The sequence below is a fragment of the Fistularia commersonii genome, chromosome 2 (assembly GCF_037954325.1).
Source record: "Fistularia commersonii isolate RoL2024-O1a breed Wild chromosome 2, RoL_Fcom_v1.0, whole genome shotgun sequence".
NCBI lineage: Eukaryota > Metazoa > Chordata > Actinopteri > Syngnathiformes > Fistulariidae > Fistularia > Fistularia commersonii.
In genome coordinates, this window is record NC_141285.1 from 24,945,402 (window position 1) to 24,968,323 (window position 22,922).

A 22,922-nucleotide genomic window follows, 5' to 3' on the forward strand; every position below is an offset into this window, starting at 1 on the left:
ACAAAGAAATACTTGAGATGAGAAGAGTTTGTTTTGTTTTTTTAGTCAAATCATAATCAGTCCATTTCAATCAAAATAGGGGGCGGCATTTCTTGTCCAACAGCACCACCTAGTGGCGTGACTATGTATTACAGTTTGTTTCAACCTGTCCTCCACCAGGTTTCAAATAAAAAGGTGAAAAATTATATTTATTACTCATTTACCATCCATTGGAATAAATTGGTTAGTGGTGCGCTTATTGTTGAATTTATTCAATGTGTGAGTGTTACGGTCTAGATTTTTTTTAAATTTGTGCAACAAACTATTTCATGTGCACACACTGCACAAAATATATGCTCTCAATATCTCTGTCCCAGACAGGGACCATGATGCCTGAAGTGATGCGAATTCCTCAATAATGGAATAACTCTTCTGACAGTCAGAACCGTTTGATGCTGGTATGATAAACAACCCCTCCGCTAATGAGCATATAGAAAGGCTGAAGACTCACCAGGACGTATGTGTCGTGCTTCTTCCTGTGCATGGGGATGTCTGGGGGAGGAGAAAACATGTCAATTCAAAGATTCTTTCAGAGGTTACGGCGGTGACCAGGCAGGTTCACATGACACTAACAGTGTTTTTCCTCTTTTAAACCGAAACAAATAAAACAATACACTCAATGCCAGTCTTAATCCTGTCTGGACGTTCTGAACTGTCAGGAATAGCTTGAAATGATAGAGCTGGTCAATCTGAGATTGAACCTATTGACTCTTTCTTTTACTGAACATTTCATAGTCATTAGATCAAAGTCCTCCTGTAACAGCCCATTTAGTATGCAGAAAAGATTTCTTTATTGTTTCTTTTATTTTTATTTAACCTTTATTTAACCAGGAAAAAAGTCCTTTTGAGATTAAAAACCTCTTTTACAAGGGAGTCCTGGCCAAGAGGCAGCAATAAGTTTCAGACAGAACAATTTTACAGTCAAAAGAAGCATTTGCATTTTGACAAGTTGACCTCAAGTGTTCTCAGTTTGGTTTTAAAAGCAGTTAGTGAGATAAAATTAGGGAGTTTACAGTCTTTTTGAAATCTGTTCCATGCAGTGGGGGCAGCCTAGGCAAAAGCCCTTTTCCCTAGTTCTGTGCGTGCAAAATGAACATAAAGCAACAGTTGATCATGTGATCGCAGCAATTTTTTCCTACAAAAAATCCCTGAAAATCTCTGGGTCGAGAATATTTCATGTCATTTTTTGCTTCCGGAAGCACTTCATATTTTATATATTTTAATATTTAGCATAATGCTACTATTATTTTAACAAATATCCATACCAACTGCATTAAATAGTGCATATAAATACAACTTATGAAACTAAGACAAATAGTGTTTTCAGTGCTGTTTGTGGCTTTTCTTCAAAAGTCTTAGTCCCGAGTAAAACACTGTAGGTTTTTAAGTTTGAATTTAGATGACATATTTTGGAGGGTTGAGGATTTAACAGTGAATAATATTGTGAAATCGACTGATTGTCATGTCAGATATCGGCCGATGCGCAATGGTGTGGTTGATATTTCACTTGATAGGTGCGACAGATATTTGATGCCGGGTAAATGGAAGAACAGACGCTAACGACGTGAAACCGAAAGCGCAAACACAGAAACCCTTTCAAAAGTATTAAAGTCACTACTTTGACCCCCGAAGGAAGTCAAAGTAATTATTTCAATGCCGAATGAAGTGGAGAGCAGCGTGTTGCATTTTTAAGTACGTCAGAAGTCCCTATGAGGACGTGTTGTTAGCCGCTAGCTTGCTAGCATGTTAGCAAAACAAACCTGACTCGCTGACGTTGATAACATCCACCGACATCATGTCGGGTTTGTCCAGCGGCCCGACCTTCCTTTCCGTCACCCCGGACGGAACCACATCCGGCTTTGACCCGAACTTCCTCGGGTAAAAGTCCCCGGCATTGTGGTAAGGCAAACCCGCAGACGTGGACATCGTCGCGTCCATCGCCATTTTTTCCCCCCCGATTCGACCGCCCGCTTCCTGTTTGAACCGGAAGTTAGATATCGCTACCTGCTGGTGTGGAGTGTAAACAAAGCAAATAAAATCAAATTAATATAAGTTAAAATATTTTATTATGGATGGATACATAAAATCTGACTTATTTTGATTTATTCTGATTCATTTTGCTTAATTTCAGATAATTATGCATCAAATGAAAGTCATTCGTTTAAATGAGTTTTAGTTTTGAATTATTTTTAATTTTCTGAAACTAATTTGAGTTTTTTCATTTAATTTAAGCACATACATACCCCCAAATGTAAGCTCATGAATATTTTTTTAGCCAAAATGTGACATTGATAAATAGCCTGTTTTATGCTACACAAGGTGCATGACATTAAATGAATAAAAAAAGGATCAGATGACTTTAACCACGTGATTAAATTAAAAAAAAAAATGAAAGTGAGATCATGATAATTTATGGGTATTATGTCATCCTCTTTTGGTCTCAACTTCACAATGACAATAAGGAAACACAGACACTGCAAATATGCAAATGATTAATGTTCTTGGGAGACTGGAGGATGATGGATAATAAAAATGAAACTAAACAGGAGGGAGAAATATTCAATGACTTTATTCAAAAAACGCTCCAAACAATAGCAGTTTAAGCACACCAGAAAAAAGAGAGGGCCCTTGAAGTGGGTTTTGAGCAGTCAGCTCTGCTACAAATCTGTTTGCAGTGTGAGGTCAAAACAGCTATTTGGAGGTTTCGCATCATTTCCACGTTACTTGACTTCAGAGGAGCGTTTGTATCTGTTTGTATCCCAGCGCGCGGAACGCTCGTACAATTTGTATGCGTTCTTTTTATTTGTTTATTTCCCGGAAAGGTTTCAAAATCATCATTGTGCCGGGGGGCGTGGGAGAAAGCGGCTAGAGCGTGACGGATCGAGGCGTGGAGAGCTCTGGATTCTGTTCGGGGCCCGACACCGTTGACCGACCCCCCTTTTCCAATGCGATTTTCAGTGTCCTCGTGCACATTTGGGTCAAAGTTGTGTGCTTGCGCCATATATAGAGACGTCTGAATGGGGATTCTTTGCATGAGGCAGTTTGTCAAGTGGCACGGTGAGGCCCCCGGGGGGCCCCTTGGTGCCCCAAAACCCTGAGATCTACTGAGACAAAGGAATGTTATGTAATGCCAAAAAGAAGCAACAACAGACTGAAAAAAGGGGGGTGGAAATGTAGAAGAGCAAATGGTGAATAATAAAAGCCAAAACAGAGGGGGAAGTGTCTGAGGGGCAGGTTTGCAGCGCAGACGGAGGGGTCACGGTGGTCGTGTCCCCAAAGGCCCGACAACTCAGATGCACCTGAACGCAACACGCTGTGGCTCCTTTTAACAGCAAAACCATCTCCTACTTTTAATTCTACACATAATGTTCTTCTCTCATCCTTTTTGTCTCATTCATTCTTTATCTGTACCTTTTATCCTGCACGCCTTGGATGCTGCAACCTATCCCGCCTATCGTTGGACAAGAGGCGGGGTTCACCCTAGACCAATCACAAGGCCTCTTACAGAGACGTGCAACCATTTCCCCTCATTTACACGTCATATACATGGCAAACCACCTCTCTTTTCATTCACACTATTTAAGTGAACCTCCTAGATGTGTTTGGATCGCGGGGGGAAACCGGAGAACCCCGAGGAACCCCACGCAGACACGGGAGAACATCGAGACCCCACACTGAAAGGCCCGCCCCTGTCAGACTCCAACCGTGGTACTTCTCGCTGTGAGGCAAAAACACACACAGCTCGCTTAACATATACCGCAGTGTAAGTTTTAAATTAAACTCAGCTGGGTTTTATTTTATTCTTTCCTTCTTTTATTTATTCATCCCTCTCTCCAGGCTGTCCAGTCAAATTAGCGCCTGTGTGTTTTTACCAGAATATGAGAAGCCCCTGGATTAGTCTTGCAGCAACACCTGCCAATGACCTCATAAGCACAAAATTCCATTTTTATTTATTTATTGATTTGATTTTTTTGTTTTTGAGCCACTCATTGATTTTCCTATTTTCCGAGCAGTTTTCGCATCGGTCTGCTGCAAATGTGAGGAGGAGGAGGAGGTGGAGGAGGCACGGGGTGGATGTCGAGGCCAAGTTTCCTCCGCTGTCAAAATGAAAAATAAGTAGCGCCTGCGCTCGGGGCGGTAATCAGGACACGATAAAGGCAGAGTGAACATGGAGCAGGACGCACATCTGGATGCACTTTGTATACCATGGCCTATAGGATGATAGAGTGATTTTTTTATCCTCCCAAAAAAATGAGATAATCACGAGGGGAACAGGAAGCTGGTTAGTAAACATTAATCACCGAATTCTAATTGTGTGCCGTCGCGCTTGGATAAGAATTTTCAAGAAGATGGGTTTCCCACTGTTTCGTCCATTTCACTTCCAGCTTTCTCCCTGAACCGGAAGTGAGAAGAATGACAGGGTATGAGCACATGTTAATTTAATTTAATTTAATTTAATTTAATTTAATTTAATTTAATTTAATTCATTTAACTATAATTTTATCAAATTTAGTCAAGATTAAATTGAGATTAAATTAAATGGTTTACATTTCTTTTGTTATTAATTAGTTTTAATCAAATGAAATTTTAATTTGATTTAAAACGCAGTCAAATTTCTGCTCGAGAGATCATTTTTCACTGACGCTTTTTGCCGCAACTGCTTTTCTCGCTTGGTTCTGGTTGTTTCCTGCCCCAGTACACTTCCTGTTTTCACAGAACATCCTCAAACGGGGGCGACGAGTTGATTTGATCACCGAGCCATTCAATTCTGCCGTCATTATCTATTTGTTAATTTCCATAGCCGATAGCCAATGCTATCGACTCATAGCTTTGTGGCTAAAACAGCCAGTAAACAACCATTTCGGATTCATTGTCTTAAAGTGCTATTAATTGCTGCCTTCGTATCCACGCACAAACGCACACACACACACACACACACACACACATGTCCCATGTTTCACGCCTGCACACTCCAAGCTCATCTTTCATTGGGGCTGAAGGCGGCCCAGGCTTCTCACGGCCGTCCGGCATTCCTGTGTGTTTACAAAGAGCTCGGCCTGGAGGCGACACAACCGAAGGTATTCGAAATCTTCCACTAAATCAAACTTTTTTTGTCTGAGGGGGACAGGTATACCATATTCCACGGATTTTCTATCCGTTTTCTCCTCATCTTCACGGGAACCTGAGCAGGCCAGTACTTCAGGTTCGTCATGATGAAACGTTCCTCTCCGCGCACGTGTGTGTGTGTGTGTCTGCAGCCAGTTTGTCAGCACATACCCAACTGGTGAACATTGTCCAGGCATCTCCAATCAGATATTGGATCTGCCGTACACACACACACACACACAATGCCATGTGTGTGTGTGTGTGGAGGAGGGGCCTCACTCTACTACTAGTAGTACTGTAGGCACTAACACACACACACACACACACACACACACGAGCGCACACGCCTTCTCCCTCTCTCTCTCTGCAGCACGGCAGCCGGCACCTTCTCCACATTTCCCTGGGAGCGAGCGGCCGAGATGGACATGGACGTCTTTCTGGGGCGGCTGCAGTCCAAGATGCAGGCGGCGAAGGACGCCAGCGACGAGGAGAAGCTGTACCGCTATAAGGGGGTGCTGTACCCCACCCTCATCTGCCCTGAGGACCACCTGAGGGCGTTGGAGGACATCTCCGCTCGGGAGGACGACATCCTGCTGGTGGCGTACCCCAAATGCGGTGGGTGCTCCTCGGACATCAGTGTGTGTGTGTGTGTGTGTGTGTGTGTGTGTGGGGGGGGGGGGGGGGGGGGGGGGGTAGGCGCCGTGAACAGCTGCTCCAGGTAATTGCTATCTGCTGTGACCTCTGACCCCTTCGCCGTGCTACCGGCGGGTTAATGAGTGGCTTGTTTGAGAGATTGTAGAGCCGTCTTACCTGAGGAGAGCGAGGCGGAGAGGAAGTGAAAGTCTGATGACACCCAAGTCTACTTTGTTAAAACCTATTTCTCGCAGTTTTCAAAATCCGAAAAAATCAGTTATTGCCGACTCTTTAGTAATTTATCGATATTTTTTGAGGTGGATATTAAAGTTATAATTAAAAATATTTTTTTGTATATTTTCTATTTTTTAATTTATTTATTTGATTAGTTTCTGTATCCATTTATTCTTATTTGTCAACATATGATTGCATATATGATTAAAACAATCCCCTCCATTTAGAAATAACAACTATATATTATATATGGATGGATATATATTAATATATTACAACATGGTATAAACATAAAAGATTTAAAAAAGGAAATGTACATGGTAAAATAAAATAAAATACTTTTTACAAAGGTAACATTTAAAAATAATAAAAAAAAAAAACAATCCCACTTCCTGTGCGCTTTGGTTTGGATTATACATATTTCTTGGAAAACCTTATAAAAGTACAACATGAGGCCTCCGGGCCTCCAGGGGGCGCAATGAGCGTCTGGGCTTCTTTCAGAGAAATAAAACGTTTCCTTGGGTAACCTTACTTCTGCCGCTTCCAGACAGAAAAGTTCTTAGAACTGTCCAGCTTAAGTTTTGTCCCAGGAACTAGCCTCCACCCCCTCGTAGTTTTCATTCCCACAGGAAGTATGTTGGGAATAATAACCATAATAACCTTACATGGCTCTGCCATGTGAAGCTGGCTAACTTCCTGTGGAACTGTAGGAGCTAAAGGTCCACAGTACCTGGTTCCTTTACTGTCCGAATGCACAAACTAATTCCCGGAAAGGTTTTAGGAGCTGCAAAAAGTTCCTCCTCCGGTGAAAAAGGGGGTTTTGTGAAGACCCCCCCCACCCGTCAGCCTGCCCACAAACCCCCCGCTCCCCTTTCGGGTCTGTTTGTCAAAACAGGCTGGGATTTGATTTCACAGCAGCTCTGCTGAGATTTATGAGGGCGATAGGGCGGTGGCTCAACCGTCCCTCGAAGCCGCATGTGCAGCGGCGCGTTCCACCTGTAGAGAACCCCATTAAGAAAACAGTAGTTTTAACCGTCGCCTGCTCGTCACCCCGCCGTCGAAGGCACCACAGCGGGGATTCGAGTTTTTCCACAATCGCCGTCGCAATGTCATCAGTCCGGGGCCATTTTGACCGACGTGCTTCGGGGTCGAACCATGAGCTTTCTGGAATCAGCGGGACGCCATTTGACAGAACCAGTCTCCCCGCAAGCCTGATTTCAGGCCCATAAACAGGCCCATAAACTTCCCGGAGAGCTTTGTCAGATTATTTCATCCATTGCTTGTACCCCTTATCCCGTGCAGGGGCGGAGCGACACCCCAGCCAGCCACAGATGATATTAGATGAACTCACCAGGACATCGTTTCTCCTGGGAAATTCTCTGTACAGGGGTGTGGATTTTGTGTTTGGAGGTCAGGGGCATCGAACTACAGACCCCGAACATGTGGTGATTAGTTTAACCGCTCTGCACCTCAGCTGTTGAGGAAAAGAAAACTCCTCAGTCAGCTTGTTTTTCTTTGCCAACTTTCTGTCATCTGGAATTCATCAAGGAGCGGGGGGCCCGCCGGCCTGTCAGCCCGCCATCAAGATATTATCTTTCTATAATCCAAACATCTGTAATGGACGAATACTATTACAAGGAAACAAGATGGAGGCAGGGTCTCCTCGTATGACTTATCTTTCGGGTTTAGGGAGCAGCTTGTTTCGGCATCCCAACCCAAGATACCATTTCAGCAACATCTTACGGCTATTTTAAGAATCTGGAAAGGATTGGCGCCTTTGTGTCTCGTACATGGTGTACTTCCCCTTCGAGGTGTCCTCGCTTCGCTCTGAAGCCGGGCAGATTGTGCTGTTTGAGCATTCCGATGTCACAGATAAACCGTTCTGTTTCTCCCAAGACGACAAGCGCTATCACCCGGATAGTTAGCATCGCTAAGTAGCATGTGTTGGCAAGTACGAGCACGGGAACGCACCCCGGATTTGGTTCGGGGCAGCGGCAAAGTCAAGGGTGAAGGGACAACGGGCAGGACTTTGGATTTCCTTCCAACAGCTTTACAAAGCAGACGTATCTTCAGCAACAACGCGGGCGCCAGCAGAACCCCGGGGTTAAACAGAGCATTAGCTAATTACTGATCCACACGACGTTGTTCCAAGATGTTCTGTGAGGATTCAATGTGAATTTTCGTGCTACTTTTTTTGCCAAGCTCACGGATGTAGCGCTACCAATGGAAGTCTTTGGGGGCCAGTGTTGCGCAGTATGCTCAAATGCAACCAGTGAAAATCGGTATAACCAACGGTGGAGAATTCGCCTTCGCTGCCGCCATATTTGTTAATGTTTGAAACAAAATTTGGAAGTCAGATGTGAACCCTGAACTCAGCACTGCTCTCTAGTGGATGTATTATTGAGCGACCACGGCAGTGCAAAACACACATGGGGGGTGACGTTCGGCGGTGTTAGATACAAACGTAGCTGTTTAGGTACGTGAGGTGGGTCCTTCATAACGCATAGAATATGTTCTCAGGAGAAAGATTGAAAAAAATTGTAAAATTAGCAAACTATTAGCCACCGGGAGCAACTTCAGCATGTCACCTCAAAGACACTTCGACGTTCGGAGCCGGGAATCGAATCTCCAACCTTCCGGTTGGATCGACGCCGCCTCTGTCCATGTGTGTGTTCAGGTTTCAACTGGATGGTGGGGGTTTTGAGGAAGATCATGGCGGAGAGCACCGGGAGAAGAACGGAGTCCAGGATGCCGCCACTGATGGAGTTCTTCGGCCGGGACGTCCTGGAGGTACGGGGATTAGCGCTTTGCGAGGTTCCGCGGGGAATCAACGCATGCAGGCTGGTATCATAGCTTTACATTACATTACATTACATTACATTTAAGATAAGATAAGATAAGATAAGATAAGATAAGATAAGATAAGATAAGATAAGATAAGAACAACTTTATTAATCCCGAAGGAAATTGTTGTGCCAGAGTTACAGAATCAGTAATAAATAATAAAAAAAAAGAAAAAAGAAAAAGGCAGAATTAGAAATAAAAATAAACTATAAAGTGTCTCAGTGAAACTATAAAGTGTCTTAGTAAACAAGTGATAAAACTATAAGTGTCTTAGTAACAAGTGAGGTAAGGAGTGCACAATAGTGTGATAAAAGGAAAAATTGTAGTGTAGATGTTATGAAATGACGGCAGACGCTTTTATCCAAAGCGACTTACATTAGAGTACATAAGGACTGCAAATAACACTTGCAAATACAAGATGCACAGGAAATATACAGAACAGTAAGCTTGGGTTAGTGAGTTTTTTTTTTGTTTTTTTTTTCTTGACAAAGACATACACAAACGTACACACACACACTGCATAGCCTAACTTGGTGCCTAACCTGATCTGGGGCATCAGTGTAGTAAAAAGTCCTGAAAGAGAAAAGTTTTTACCTGTTTCTTGAAGGTTAAGATAGATGATGCTAGTCTTGTTGCTTCCGGAAGTTTGTTCCACCACTGAGGTAGTAGAACTGAGAACAGTTTTGCCTGAGATCGCTTAGAGCGAGCAAAAGGTACTGCTAGTAGGTTTAGCAGCAAATAGCAGCAAAATTATAAATATGTATAAAGGAGTCAAAGAAGAGGAGAGGGTCTCAGGTTATTGATATGTATAACGCAGTACTGGGATCAATACCAAGACAGATTTGCACCCCTATTAGCATAAAACCCCCCTTACATCTTGTTTCTGATGATCAACTCTTACATTTGCATAACCTAGACCTGTCACAAACCCTAGCAGTTATATTCAGAAACTCCCTGTAGGTCATTAGAACTGAAGAAGCCTCTCAGATGAGGGCTGAAATGTCTTAAAGTGAGGAAATTCAAGTCCAGTCGCCACAATAACAAGGTTTTGACAGGAATTCACCATGACCTGAATTCAGGTTAAACAGTGTCGACAATAGAAGGATGAACAGCATATGCATCGTGGCTAAATATGGATTTGTATGTATGTATGTATATGATAAAGAAGGCTTAGACCCTCACGCCTCCATTTTGAAACTATAAGTCTGCTACGAAGGAGCCAGTCGTATGTTAGCATAGCGCCGCGCCAGCCAGAACCATGCTGGGTCTGCATACGATACCCACAAAGAACCAAAACACGCTACAAGCAGCTTAGATGCTCCTAGTGTTCGCTGTTGAGCTCAGATTTGGCTTCTTTGTCCGCTCGATCGGGAACACATGTTTCCCCGTGTTTCGGGGGTGGAAATATGTGTTGTGAGCGCGTGTGTGTGTGTGTGTGTGTTTGTTTAACAGCCATCATATGATGGCAGATAGCAAGTCTCTTCCAAAAAGGAATTCTTTCTCTCTCTCCTAAGTATATACATTCTATATAATTCCTCTAAATTGTTTGGGGTTTGTAATATTTATTTTATCTGCATTTAATTCCCCAGGCCTGTTTTTCTTTGGCTTACTTTTAATGCTCATATTTATTAAAAAAAAAAAAAAGGATCGGGGGGCCTTCGCTATGTGGGGGTCTGTGACCTCGACGCCCTCCCGGGGTGTTTACATCCACCTTCCAGGGAAAACCGACCTACGTCTCGCCATGAGGATCTCAGTCCAATATGGAGTATTTTCCTTTTCTATTTTTTTTTTTTCTTTTTTTTTTTTTCTCGTCCACATCTGTTTGCAGCTAGCGCCAGGCTAGATGGTTGTGGGTTGCGGGGGAGGCGAAAAAAAAAAAGCAAAATAGATGGATAGAATCTATTGATCTGTTTATATTTCTATTTATCTATTTTTATTTTTTTCATAATTTGATCGTCAATTTTTTCCCGTTTTTTTTCTTCTCAGAGATTCCTGCTAATTTTGATTCATTTATATATTAATTAATTAATTTACTCATTTTTGTCTCCAGCATGATTTTTTTTTTCAAAAATATTTACTCAAATACATTTTACTTTTGCAAATATTTGTTATCCCTTGCTTTGTAATTGTAATACCTTATAATAACGATAATATCTGCAATGATAATATTGATAAATGTATTGTGCCATTCTCGATATGTGTGGTTTTAACACACTCTAACTGCTCTGAATGTCAAGGTCAGATTTATCTTTTTTATCTTCAAAATAAAAAAAATGACAAAAAACCTCTGCTGGAAGGTGAAGGTCAATTCGAACGTGGCGAGATGCATGAGATATGTGACGTCCCTTCACATTTTCCAGATGTTGGAACCCTGGAGCGAGAATTGAGAAGTGGGACAGATTCCTCTGTTGCCCTGGAGACAGATGCAGGAGCAGTGGGCACTATAAATATCAAAATTAAAATAAAAGGTGGGGGTGGCAGAGAGGGAAGCCATCAGGTTCTCCTAACAGTCGTGAAAAATAATCCTCAGGTTATTACAGTCGGATCGGGTCTGGAATTTTAAAAAAAAATCCAATTTAGTTCACATGTTGTTACTATGTGATTGCATGGTTGATGCAGGCAAAACATTAGCATTTTATTTAATTACTAATAAAATAAAATAAAATAAAATAAAATTAACTTAAATTAAATTAAATTAAAAGATACACATATAATATAAAATAAAATATATAATAATAAAATACCTTGAGTGTCAAAGTGTTTGATAAAGTTGATGAAGAATGATGACGATGATGTCGCGCCTTCTATGGACAAAATCCTGGAGCCACTTCCTTGTCCTTGTGCTAAGCTAAGCTCGCTGGCAGTAGCTTGACATGTAGCATAGAAAAACGCTGACCTTCTCTGCCCCCCCAGGCTGTGGAACAGACAGCATCTCCCAGGTTCCTTGGGACTCACCTGCACCCCGACAACATCCCGACCTCCTTCTACGCAAAGAAAACCAAGGTCAGCTTCAACCACACACACACACATACACACACACACACACACACACACACACACACTAAACAATTATATAGATTTTAGGGACACAAATGATTTTTAAAACTTTAATGTGGTCAGTTCATATGTAATTCATTTGTTGGCAATTTAATTACTTAAAAATTGAAATGAATTTGCATGATAATCAATTTTCTTCATCTTTAAAATCCCAAAGAAATCACACCTGTAATTGGTAAGAAATTAATTGAAAATGAACCTGAAGTTCATGTAAAATTGGAGGGAAAAAAAACAGTTGATAATCAGAAAATATTTTTTTTGCAAAAATAATTTGGATAATTTCTTTATTTTGCCAAAATAGAAAATAAATATGATTTAGAAAATCTAGCAGTTCCAAACAAATACTGTGTCTTTGTGCAGGTTTAACCTTTGTGTGGCAAATGATGAAGACGCAAACACACACACACACACACACACACACACACACGGTGAATTACCTCAAAACCTTGGAAAAAAGCAGCACCCGTCCTCTGATCAATAAGGAAAAATTAAAATAAGATACAAAAATACATGAAAAAAACAAGGGAATGAATAATTAATCAATTCATGCAATCAATTCATGTGGCCGATAACATCTGGATCATCTGGACGGGACCCCGTGCCCGTCATCCCACCATCTACTCCCACCTCTCTGCTCCAGATGCTGGTGATCTTCAGGAACCCCAAAGACACGCTGGTCTCGTTCTATCACTTCTTCAACAACAACCCGGTCCTCCCATCCGGACAGTCCTGGGACTCCTTTTGCACCCGTTTCCTGTCCGGAGATGGTGAGCTGTACATCCATCCATCTATCTATCTGTAACTCTCAAAGTATCACATGATGCATCCAATGACCTGCTGTGTACATGTATTAAGGAGCCAACGGGGTCAAAGATTACGAGCTGTAAAGACTTTATGGCTGCCAGTGTCATATGTTTGAGATCCAACAATGTGTGTGTGTGTGTGTGTGTGTGTGTGTGTGCAGTGCCCTGGGGGTCATACTTTGACCACGCCCTGGCCTGGGAGAAGAGAATGGACGACCCGAATATCATGATCGTCATCTACGAGCGGCTCAAGCAGGTGGTTTGACCTGCTTGTGCAGGAATTCGGGGGAGCTGCGCCCCCTGGTGGTCATTTTTAGAACTGCACATAAAACGGGCTGACGTATATTTAAAGAGAACATAAGCAAAAATAAAAATTGATTTCAAATGAACAGGAAATTTATAAAAAAAATATAAAAAAAAAAAAAATTCTTATCTTTTATGTCAAAAACGTGAAAAAATAAAATAAACTTTCTAATGAAAAAAAAATTTAAAAATGATATAAATTTGGAAATTTCTCAGTTAGGAGAATCATATCATGAAATTATATTATTTTGTATATAATATATTATATCATTGCCCTGGATTTTCTGACGTGGAGAGCAGGAAAATAGTCAAAATCAAAACCCTGCAGAGACAAAGCTCTCTTCATGACCTTTGACCCTTCATCCCACAGGACCTCAGCGAAGGCGTCCGTCAAATCTCCAGCTTCTTCGGCTTTGACCTGACGGAGAAGCAAGTGCAGCGGGTAGCGGAAGAGAGCACTTTCGCGGCCATGAAGACGAGTTCGGTCGACTCGCACGGCCCCATGGGGAAAATTATCTTCAGGAAAGGTTAGATGCTGAACTTGATTTTAATACTTATCATTCATGCTGACTGTATTTTTCGGACTATACGTCGCTCCGGATTATAAATCGCACCAGCCGAAAATGCATGATAAAGAACGAAAAAAACATATATATAAGTCGCACTGGAGTATAAGTCGCATATTTTGGGGGAAATTTATTTGATAGAATCCAAGACCAAGGATAGACACTTCATCTTGAAAGGCAATTTGAAATAAAAATAGAATGGAGAACAACAGGCTGAATAAGTGTAGCCTATATGACGCATAAACAACGAACTGAGAACATGCCTGCTTGGCTATGTTAATGTAACATATTACGGTAAGAGTCATTAAAATAACTACAGCATATAGCACATGCTACAACCAACCAATCGATGTCACTCTTAATCACCAAATCCAACAAAATCTTCTTTGGTGTCACTTCTGAAAAAATCCGTCAACTCCGAAGGTAGACAATGCGCCGCTTCCTCATCTAGCGGTGCCATTTTTGTTCAGCCCTTCTCAGTTGTTTTTATAAGTTAGCGCAAATATTGAAATAATCAGTTTTCAAAGGTGCAGAAGTCGCTGGTAGCATCTTTTTTCACAACACACTTCTGCCATAACCCTCCCCTGCTGAATTTTGATTGGTTGGTGTGTGTGTGTGTGACGATCGCTGGTATATTAAAGACACACACACAGACACAGACACACACATCAGAGCAAGAGAGCTCAATAATTTCACACATAAGTCGCTCCAGAGTATAAGACGCACCCCCGGCCAAACTATGAAAAAAACTGCGATTTATAATCCGAAAAATAGGGTATTATTTATCCAGCTTTGATTTCACCCCGTGGCTGTTCCCACTCAGGCGAGATCGGGGACTGGCGGAACCACTTCACCCCGGAGCAGAGCAGGGAGATGGACGAAGCCTTCCACACACACCTGGCGGGGACCAGACTTGCAGAGAAACTGGACTACCAGCTCCACTGTCAGTAGGGCGGTTGGGAAAGCACAGAGACGCCCGGAGCTCTGAGTACCAAGGCCTTATTCCTTCTTTTTTTTTTCCTTTTGGATTTTCAAAGATGCCGACTGACCTGTGAGCATTCGTTGACGTGTCCGACAGTCAACCAACATTTACTGGGACTCGCTGACAAGCCGATACACACCTCAAAACACAACCAGCGAGATCCTCCACTTGTACGATTTGACTAGCGCTGAGTCTTTTTTGATTTAAATAGCTATATTCTATGATAATTCACAATTTTCCCACAATAGTGTTTTCATTCATCTCGATGACCGAATCCAAGTACTCCCTCTCGCTGTCTCTGTCTCTCTACTGGCAGCTACCACTTCTGGATGTCACATATTGTGGGATTGGAGACAAAACCCAAGTGATCCTGATCACCAGCATGCACAAACACTGTTTGCGCTTTACTGCAAATACATGAAATCATTGGTTACAGAATAAATCTGTCATTTCAGGTGTTTACTTCATGTCACTTGCTATCCAGCCAATGAGGACAAAGAATCGTCTAATGTGATCAACCTTGATTAAATAGTATATGTAATGCATGAACATTTTTAAAGTACTAATTCAATTATGTATGGATTTTTTATAGTATTTTTTAGTGTGCTATGTTAACAAACAGTAACCTGATCATAGAATAATACCAAAAATGCCAATATTTAAATGACCTTATGCAGTTGAAATAGCATTCACTTTCATGGATCTTATACATGACAGAAAAATTAAGGTAACCTCGTAAATTTAAAAAGCAATGTCAATAAGAAATGTGTGATCATGTATCTGTCAAGTATCTTTTATGATTTTTATATGTCTAGGACACTGTTTTTTAATTTCATTGTCATTCATTCATCCATTAAACCATGCATTCATCCATTCATTATTAACGCAGACTGCACTCCGAAAGCCATGAATAATCCATGAATAATTACAGAGAATCCTTGAATCATCATCAATAAATAATTACTGGCAGTGACTGAATGACAGGATGAAAAAAAAAAATCAAAACCGGAAATGACTTATTTTGAAAGGTAAAACCGGATGTTGTGTTGCAAATGATGTCAGCTTGACCCTGGTCATCACCGGTTACCCCCCTGGATGAATGACATCATGCGGGTCGCCGTCTGTCTCCTCCGGCGGCGCGTCGCCTCCGGTCGTTAACAGTAAGAGCTGGATCGAACACTTGCCGTTTAACTGCACGCGGTAAGAACGTCTCCGGAATTCCCGATCGATCACGATTAATCGATCCCAACCATCCCACCTCTCTCTCTCCTCCGCCACTTGCTAGCGCTAGCTGCGGCAGCCTAGCAACAGGGCTAGCGCCACAACTTGGCTAGTGATGCTAACGGTCTTGCGGGGAAACGGACCTGTTACGCGCCCTATTCGGACCACCGGTGTACCGGGACGGAAAAAAACGCGATTTCTTGGCGATAAATCTGCCGTTTACCCGCTCCGGTCATCCTATTTCCCCTTTTAATTCACTGGGAGAGTAAACGTTCAAATCACGGTTGTCACCGTTGACATGGATGCTAAACATTAACGACTCCATACAGGGACGTGAAAGGGTCACGTAGGTTTTATATCGGAACCAAAAGGTCATCACATCACCAAAAACTCCCCCAAAATATAAAAGATTTTTTTTTTTTAAGTTTTGTAAAAAGTTCTTGATATTATACGAGATTAAAAGTTAAAATAGCAGTCATTTCAATGCAACCTGAAAGTGTAAATAATTTGTTGTGGTTGCTCTTGTTGTTGACTGTTTCAATGAGATGTGTGAATGAGAGAGTAAATGGTCATCTTTCTACATGCTGTGTGTTTGAGAGTGAAAGAACGGTTGAATGTCTTGATGATGAAGTGTGAATCGATGCACATCTCTACTTGATGTCTGAATGAGAGGGTGAATGATTGTCGGTCTATATGACTTGTGAACGCGATAGTGATATGACAGCTGGGACGGGCTGCAGGATAAGCAGTATAGATAGTGAGGGAATGAGATTTGAAGCAGTCAAGCAGGAAACTTAATCCAGGGTTCTGCGACCCTTGTTCTTTAAATGTGAACATTTTCCTGGGTCCTTTTTGATGAGATGAGATGTACTTTAATGATTCCATGCTGAAAAAATTGTTTAGCAGCAGCAGCAAGACATACAAGTAAAACACATTGACAAGCTAACTAAAAATACAAGACTCTTGAAGTGTAAAATAAGTATAATCTATTGAAAACAAGTCTCTCTATATTTACCAATACACAGGAATAAATAATGAGCAAAGTAGCAATGTGAAGTAGCCCAGAAATTGATTAGTGAGTTATTGAATAGGGTTATGAATAGGTAAAGGGTGCATATGAATTAGAATATGAATATGTATAGGGTTTTTCACGACATGAACCTGAGGCCATCCGGGTCGTGAGCGTGCAAGGCATGCACGTTGGGGGTGAATCCCCCCCTCTCACAGCTCGGATCAACCATCGAATGAGTGAGTTGATTTTCCTTCCTGTGTGTGTGTGGAGGTCATAGTGATGCAGCAGAAGTTGTGCTCCAGAGGTTCTGCTTCCTTCCTGTTGGAGAGGAGCAGCCAGGCCTGCGGCGCCGGCGCAGACTCTCTCGCTTCCTGTGACCTGCCCTTCCGCTGCCCCCGCTGCGGCGAGCAGGAGCGCTTCCACAGCCTGGCGTCGCTCCGCGCCCACCTGGAGTACCGACATTCTTACCGCTCGCCTGACGCGGTGGTCGTCGGCGCCGGCGGCTTCAGCATCACCGGCAAGTTGCCCGACCCGCTGACGGCGGCCATTCCCTGGCACGACATGAGCCTCCCCACTCGCAGGGGCCAGCAGGGCGCGGGCCGGCCTCCCCACGTCCGCTCCCTCAGCGACTGCAGGGACAGCAGCTTCAACCACTCCTACGGATCGGCGAGGAGGCGCACCCAGAGCGTGGGGGTGGGGACGCAGGCCGAGGAGGACGAGGAAGGGACTGAGGACGAGGACGTGGGAGACGAAGAGGAGGTGGAGGAGGAGGAGGAGGAGGAAGAGGGGAAAGATGGAGGCAGGAAGGAGGAAGATGTGAAAATGTCCTCAAAAAAGTCAAACTCCCCCCACCAATACCTCAACCATCACATCCGCTACCCGCCTTCGGCCTCCCTGGGGCCGCCCCCAGACCCAGACCTGGACCTGGATCCGGACCTGGACCTCATCGGTGATTCAGGAACCTATTTTAATAATATTTTATGGGGTCGGTAACTAATAAGCTCCTGGTAACCAGGATACTAACTCTGCTGCTCCTCTCTGTCTCATCAGAGCAGAGCTCCTACTCCGGCCTGGAAACGGCAGCGGCCTCTGCGGCAGTGCGGCGCCGGCTGGCCAGCATCCTGCGAGCGGCCGACGGCACCATGCAGCGCCGGCTGGCCCGGGTGAGCACGGAGCTGGCCCAGACCGACACGGAGCTCCTGTGCGAGCGCGCTCACTCGCAGCACCTTGCACAGGAGAGGCAGGAAGTGGCGGAGCGTGAGCGCTCGCTCAGCCGGCAGGTGGACGTGGCCGTCATGGTGATCGCCGCGCTGCGGGAGCAGCTCAACGCCTCCGAGAACGAGCTGGAGCGGCGGGAGAGGTACAAGGGGACGGCGTCCCCCGTGGTCGCAGGCGTGACACGTTCCTCGTGATTTTCACAAGAAGGTAGTGAAGGCTCACGGTTTGCTCCTTCAGGGAGGTGATCACCATCCAAAAGTTCCTGGAAGCTGCCGTCCGTCAGGAGACGTGCGGAAAGGTCCGCATTCAGTGCTTCATTGAGAACCTGCTGAGACGCATCGCTCTGGCCGAGAGGCTGGTGGAGTACTACCAGGTCAACGGCAGCCCGGCCCAGTGCAGCCACTACAAGGTAAACACCGCTGTGTGGTGGTCAGGGGGGTTGTAGCCATAGCCTGACCTTTGACCTCTGACCTCCTTTGTCTCATCCTCAGCACCAGCAGCCTACAGAGAACGGACCTCACAGAATTACTAAAAGCAGGTAAACATCAGCAGGTGTTGTCGTGTATCTCGGAACCACGACCCAGGAGCAGGATGCACGGGAGGGGGGGGGTCAAGGGGGCGGAGCCTGAAGGGGAAGGTCAAATTTGGTTCATCTCAAGAGCCCAGACTCCAGGTTGATTTGAAACAAGGTGGGCTTCATGTTTGGCTCATTGACACCTGGTTCTCTACCCTTTGTATGAGATGTTAGAAGATGCTTACCCTCCTACATCCTAACCAAAGGTGGTACATTCCGGAGCCAACCCCCGCCACCGGTCGCACCATGTTCATTTAACCGCAGTGCCATAAATATGAAGTTGTGCATTGAACGGCCAGCTCGTCAGCCGTCTTTGTTCCCGTCACGTCCCCAGGTCGGCGGGAGGTCAGCTGTCGTCGCCAGGCCTCCATGAAAACAGAACTCACTCCTCGTCCCAGTCTGGCGGCTGTCCGCCACCACTCGCCAAGCCGCCGGGGGAACGAGACCGCGAGAGGGAGCGCCGTGAGCGGCTGGCTCAGTCGTCCAGGCTGTTCTGCCGACCCGAGCACAGAGACGACATCTGGAACCACCGGCGGCGGCGCTCGGCAGGGTACGAGGCGTGAACGGGGACGGGGGGGGCCAGAAAGGGGCCCGGGTCAAGAGACAGCTGAGCGTGACAATTTCACTCCCAGTGTGTTGACCAATGGGAAAGAACCACAGCCGGTCACATGCACGCTGCGGTTCTGAAGGTTCCCCACCTTCAAGCGACACTACATCCAGAAAGCAGTTCTTCTTCATATATATATTAATATATATATACATATATCTGTAAAAACCTCTATTCCTGCCCTGCCATGTTCAAATCAAAAAGTTAAGAGTGCACGTCTGTTGAAAAGGATAGTCCTTTACAAAACGGCATTTTGGCGCCCCCTAGTGGCTGATATTGGTATTGCAACGACTCCCCATTTAAAAAAAAACAAGTAGGAAGACACTTTCCTGCTTTCCTTAAATACCAGCCAACATCTGTATCACTGAGTGTTAATAACAGAATATCTTGGCTGATAGTCTTAGCAGTATAAACAGCCTTAACCATTGCAACCAGGAAATGTACCTCCATGGGCAGCTAATTTAAAGAGTTTTTTTTTTTTTTTTTTAAATTAAGTTACTTAGTAAGCCCTCACACCTTTTCCATAGATTACGACACTGAGGGAGTATCGGCAGATTTCTTTTTTTTTTTCTATTTAATTTCTTTATTTTCCAGCGAGACGTACATATGTATCAAGGCGATTGTCTTTCTGTCTCAGTCGTCAGCACAAATCTGTAATATTAGGTACAGTGTGATCGCCAATCTCCGTTGTCCAGAGTTCAGATTCTGGTTTGAATCCATGGGACTTCAGACAAACACATGCTTTGTGTTTTGTTTTTCGTTTTGTTTTTTCCATTAATCTGCGGCTGGAGGTCGGATTCTCACAAAAGAGGAAGGTTGTGAACACTATGTGGATGAAGACGCGTCTCCTCCGCTCTCATCCACGCTCCCGTCTGCTTTCCAATCCTTGCTCTCTGAGGGTGATGATCAGAATCCAAAGCCATTTTTTGCACATTTTGTCCACAGCAGCATCCGAGTACCTGTGTATCGGTACATGCCATCACTGGCTCGATATCCCGCAGGACGTATCGATAATCGTAGATATTTTCAAGTTAGTTAGTTCATCGATAGTATCAATTATCTCGAGTTATTATGAGCTTTTTTAACGGTTTTTCCTGGTTGGTTCCATAAAGCAAAACAAACAAATGCCGTGTTTAAGATCCTGCCCCATGTCTCAAATTTGCTTTCCCTTCCTATAGCACGTCTTTTATTTTGAAAAGTTCTCCTGTCAGTCAAGGGAGGCCGATCGTTACACTCGGAAATCGATTTTGTGTGTGTTTTGTTTTCACTTCTTGCTATTTTTAGCGATGAAACATTCATGTCCCGGGACAGGGTCCCCCAAACTCACGTATTTTACCTTTAACGTGTCTGAGCGGGACGTTTACTGACGGAGCGCTCCAGCTGCAGTTTTGGCTCAGGTCTGGGGGGGGGGCGGACAACACACACACACACACACACATATACGCACATACATCTTGTGAATGTACTCCTGAGCGAGCGTTCAGCCGGCACCGAACAGACGCAGGGGTTCAGGGGGTCGTGACCTCGGCCTCGTGTCTTCACAACAAACGCTCGCTCATGTAAAACGGGTGGAGGTTCTCCGATCACAAAGCGAACAACGCCAAAGCCCTTCCCCCCGCCGCCGTCAGCACACCCAGGCCCTCCGCCCCGCTCCGAGGAGAATGTACAAGTCAAAAGCGGGACTTCCAGCTGTAAAAAAAAAAAAAAATGTATCTTCGATGTTGTCGGTTTTGTCGACGGTGTCAATAGGTATTTTGTAAACCAATCGATGTTGAGTGGAGGTAGACGCCCTCCATCCCTTCCCTCCCCCCTGGGGGGGGTGTCTCTTTACGTCGTAGAGTAATATGAATGTATGTGCCAAGTTTGAGATCTTCATCCGCTGACTCGCCGCCGCGGCTATCCTTTCATTTTGCTAACGCAGGTCAGCGGGGTCGTCGGTTGTAGTCTGACAGAGGGGTGTGGAGACGACGGGAAGCCCCTTTCTACCAGCAGTCCACCGTGAGTCTGATGGGACTTAAAGGAAGTGGACCGTGTTTTTTTTTTTTTTTTTAAACAAGTATTTGTGGATTTATTTATTTAGCCAGGGTTAGCAAGCGACGCGGAAATTGGGTTGCAAGGAGAGAGAAGGGTTGTTTTTTGGAGGGGGCTTTCAGACGTGGTTTTGAAGGAAGTCCCTGATTTATAGTTGAGAGGCAGACGGCAGCACTCCTGGATGAGGTGCGCATGTGTGTGTGTGTGTGTGTGTGTGTGTGTGTGAACAGCAAGGAGAGCGAGGGTCTCACACGAAATTTCTCCGGCTTCCTAGAGATTGTGGATGATATATTTATTTTGTATTTAAGGCAGCCGTCCCTCTACTACTACTATTACTATTACAAGTACTACTATTACAACTACTACATATGTAGCTATTGTGTTACTGTGAAAGCATGCCTCATATGTAGCAAAAAAAGTACTTATAAATTACTGTAATACGTACTACCGTGTGTAATTTTGTAGCAGAGCAAGGTCTATTTTAGTCAGATGGGGAGTTGCACTAAGCCGAGGGAACGCGCTGAGCGGCTACGTTGGGTTTTTTTAAATTGGCATTGCAGTCCGGACAATCACGAGTGGGTTTGAGGGCGGGGCGGGGCTTGACCTTTATCACTTCTGCGCTCACGTGGACAAGGGGGTGGGTTTGGGGTTGTTTCGAGAAAAAAAAAAAAAAAAAAAAAGTACTCCCACCGGGGTCGCAGTACTCATGAGGATGATTCTACTACCTTCGTATCGCGGACGCGTCGAGAAGAATGAGGTTTTAGATTTCGAGACGCGTCGAACCGATTTCCGCCGCTGCCGCGTTCGACATCTTCTGGTGATCATGTCTGTCCGTAGGGGAAGTTTGTGTCACTCAAGTAATCACTAGTTTCGTGCCTTCACTCTGGGGAAAAAAAGAAAAAGATGAATATTTCAATTAAGTACTCTGTAGTCTGTATAACACTGTGCAAAATGCAATACTGTGAAGAACTGAGATACTTTTTATGTTGAAAAGTTGTCGTCGTGTGTTAGAAGCATTAAAGAACCAACGTGGCACCAAAAGGATCAGACTGTTTGTTTATTTTCAGGTCAAACTCAACATCTCTACGCTTCCTCTATGGAACCCTCTTCCCCAGAAAAGGCTCAACACCTTCCTTTTTCAGAAAGTTTATAGTTAGCACGCGGCTAGCCCTTAGCTATGCCGCCTCAGGCATTGTCAGCCGAGAGATATCCCATCATGCAACTCTCTCCTTCTCGCCTGCATTCATGTCCCTTCATCAGTGCATGATGGCGACCTCAGATCTTCGCCTGAGTCCCTGAGCTCTCACATGTCGCAGGTTCTCAAGAGGCGTGGCTTGATCAGCATCTCGCCAGGCGCCGACCATTTTTTCTACTACCGTATTTTCACGACCGTAAGGCGCACTGCGCTAAAAGGTTGCAGTCTCAGTTATGTGTGCCATTACTGTATTTAACACCATATAAGGCGCGCCTGATTATAAGGCGCGGGTTTTGTGTACAATCCACGCCCACACTTCCCCCTTTAACGTCCTCATGGTGTCCTCTACTACGTCCGCCTTACAACAACAACACACACACAAGCATACAAGTGTGCATATTTAAAAATAGAGCGGGAGCAAAACTAAGTTTGGTATTCATATTTTTTTTTACCGGTAATCGTCATCAATCAAACCTAATCTATGACTTTTCTGTGCG

General features: G+C 44.2%; 3 protein-coding genes across 4 annotated transcripts in view; 2 read left to right on the forward strand and 1 right to left on the reverse strand.

The window, feature by feature from the left end:
* The window catches only part of slc30a6 (solute carrier family 30 member 6), a 46,446-nt gene extending 44,406 nt beyond the window's left edge, over positions 1 to 2,040 (reverse strand). Inside the window, exons 1-2 of the mRNA XM_086174724.1 lie at positions 1,800 to 2,040; positions 491 to 531 (exon numbers count right to left, since the gene is read on the reverse strand). Of these exons, the coding sequence (XP_086030850.1) occupies positions 491 to 531; positions 1,800 to 1,983 (225 nt within the window). The 5' untranslated portion in view covers positions 1,984 to 2,040. The remainder of the gene's footprint in view (positions 1 to 490; positions 532 to 1,799) is intronic.
* Positions 2,041 to 5,045: 3,005 nt separating this feature from the next.
* On the forward strand, positions 5,046 to 15,441 carry sult6b1 (sulfotransferase family, cytosolic, 6b, member 1). Of its 2 annotated transcripts, XM_086174746.1 has the most exons (9): positions 5,046 to 5,117; positions 5,516 to 5,760; positions 8,690 to 8,802; positions 11,770 to 11,859; positions 12,554 to 12,680; positions 12,878 to 12,972; positions 13,390 to 13,546; positions 14,409 to 14,528; positions 14,623 to 15,441. In XM_086174746.1, exons 2-9 carry the CDS (start codon positions 5,565 to 5,567, stop codon positions 14,631 to 14,633), a joined length of 909 nt encoding a protein of 302 aa, XP_086030872.1. In that variant the 5' UTR covers positions 5,046 to 5,117; positions 5,516 to 5,564; the 3' UTR covers positions 14,634 to 15,441. The 2 variants fall into 2 exon arrangements, with proteins under 2 accessions (XP_086030872.1, XP_086030881.1); XM_086174755.1 differs by lacking the exon at positions 5,046 to 5,117 and having other exon boundaries at positions 5,463 to 5,760; positions 14,409 to 15,441.
* Positions 15,442 to 15,644: 203 nt separating this feature from the next.
* Positions 15,645 to 22,271, forward strand: znf365 (zinc finger protein 365). Its single transcript, XM_086174734.1, has 6 exons — positions 15,645 to 15,767; positions 17,071 to 17,749; positions 17,851 to 18,160; positions 18,256 to 18,427; positions 18,510 to 18,556; positions 18,927 to 22,271. The coding sequence occupies exons 2-6, from the start codon at positions 17,080 to 17,082 to the stop codon at positions 19,153 to 19,155; spliced, it is 1,428 nt and encodes a 475-aa protein (XP_086030860.1). The 5' UTR covers positions 15,645 to 15,767; positions 17,071 to 17,079; the 3' UTR covers positions 19,156 to 22,271.
* Positions 22,272 to 22,922: the final 651 nt, after the last annotated feature.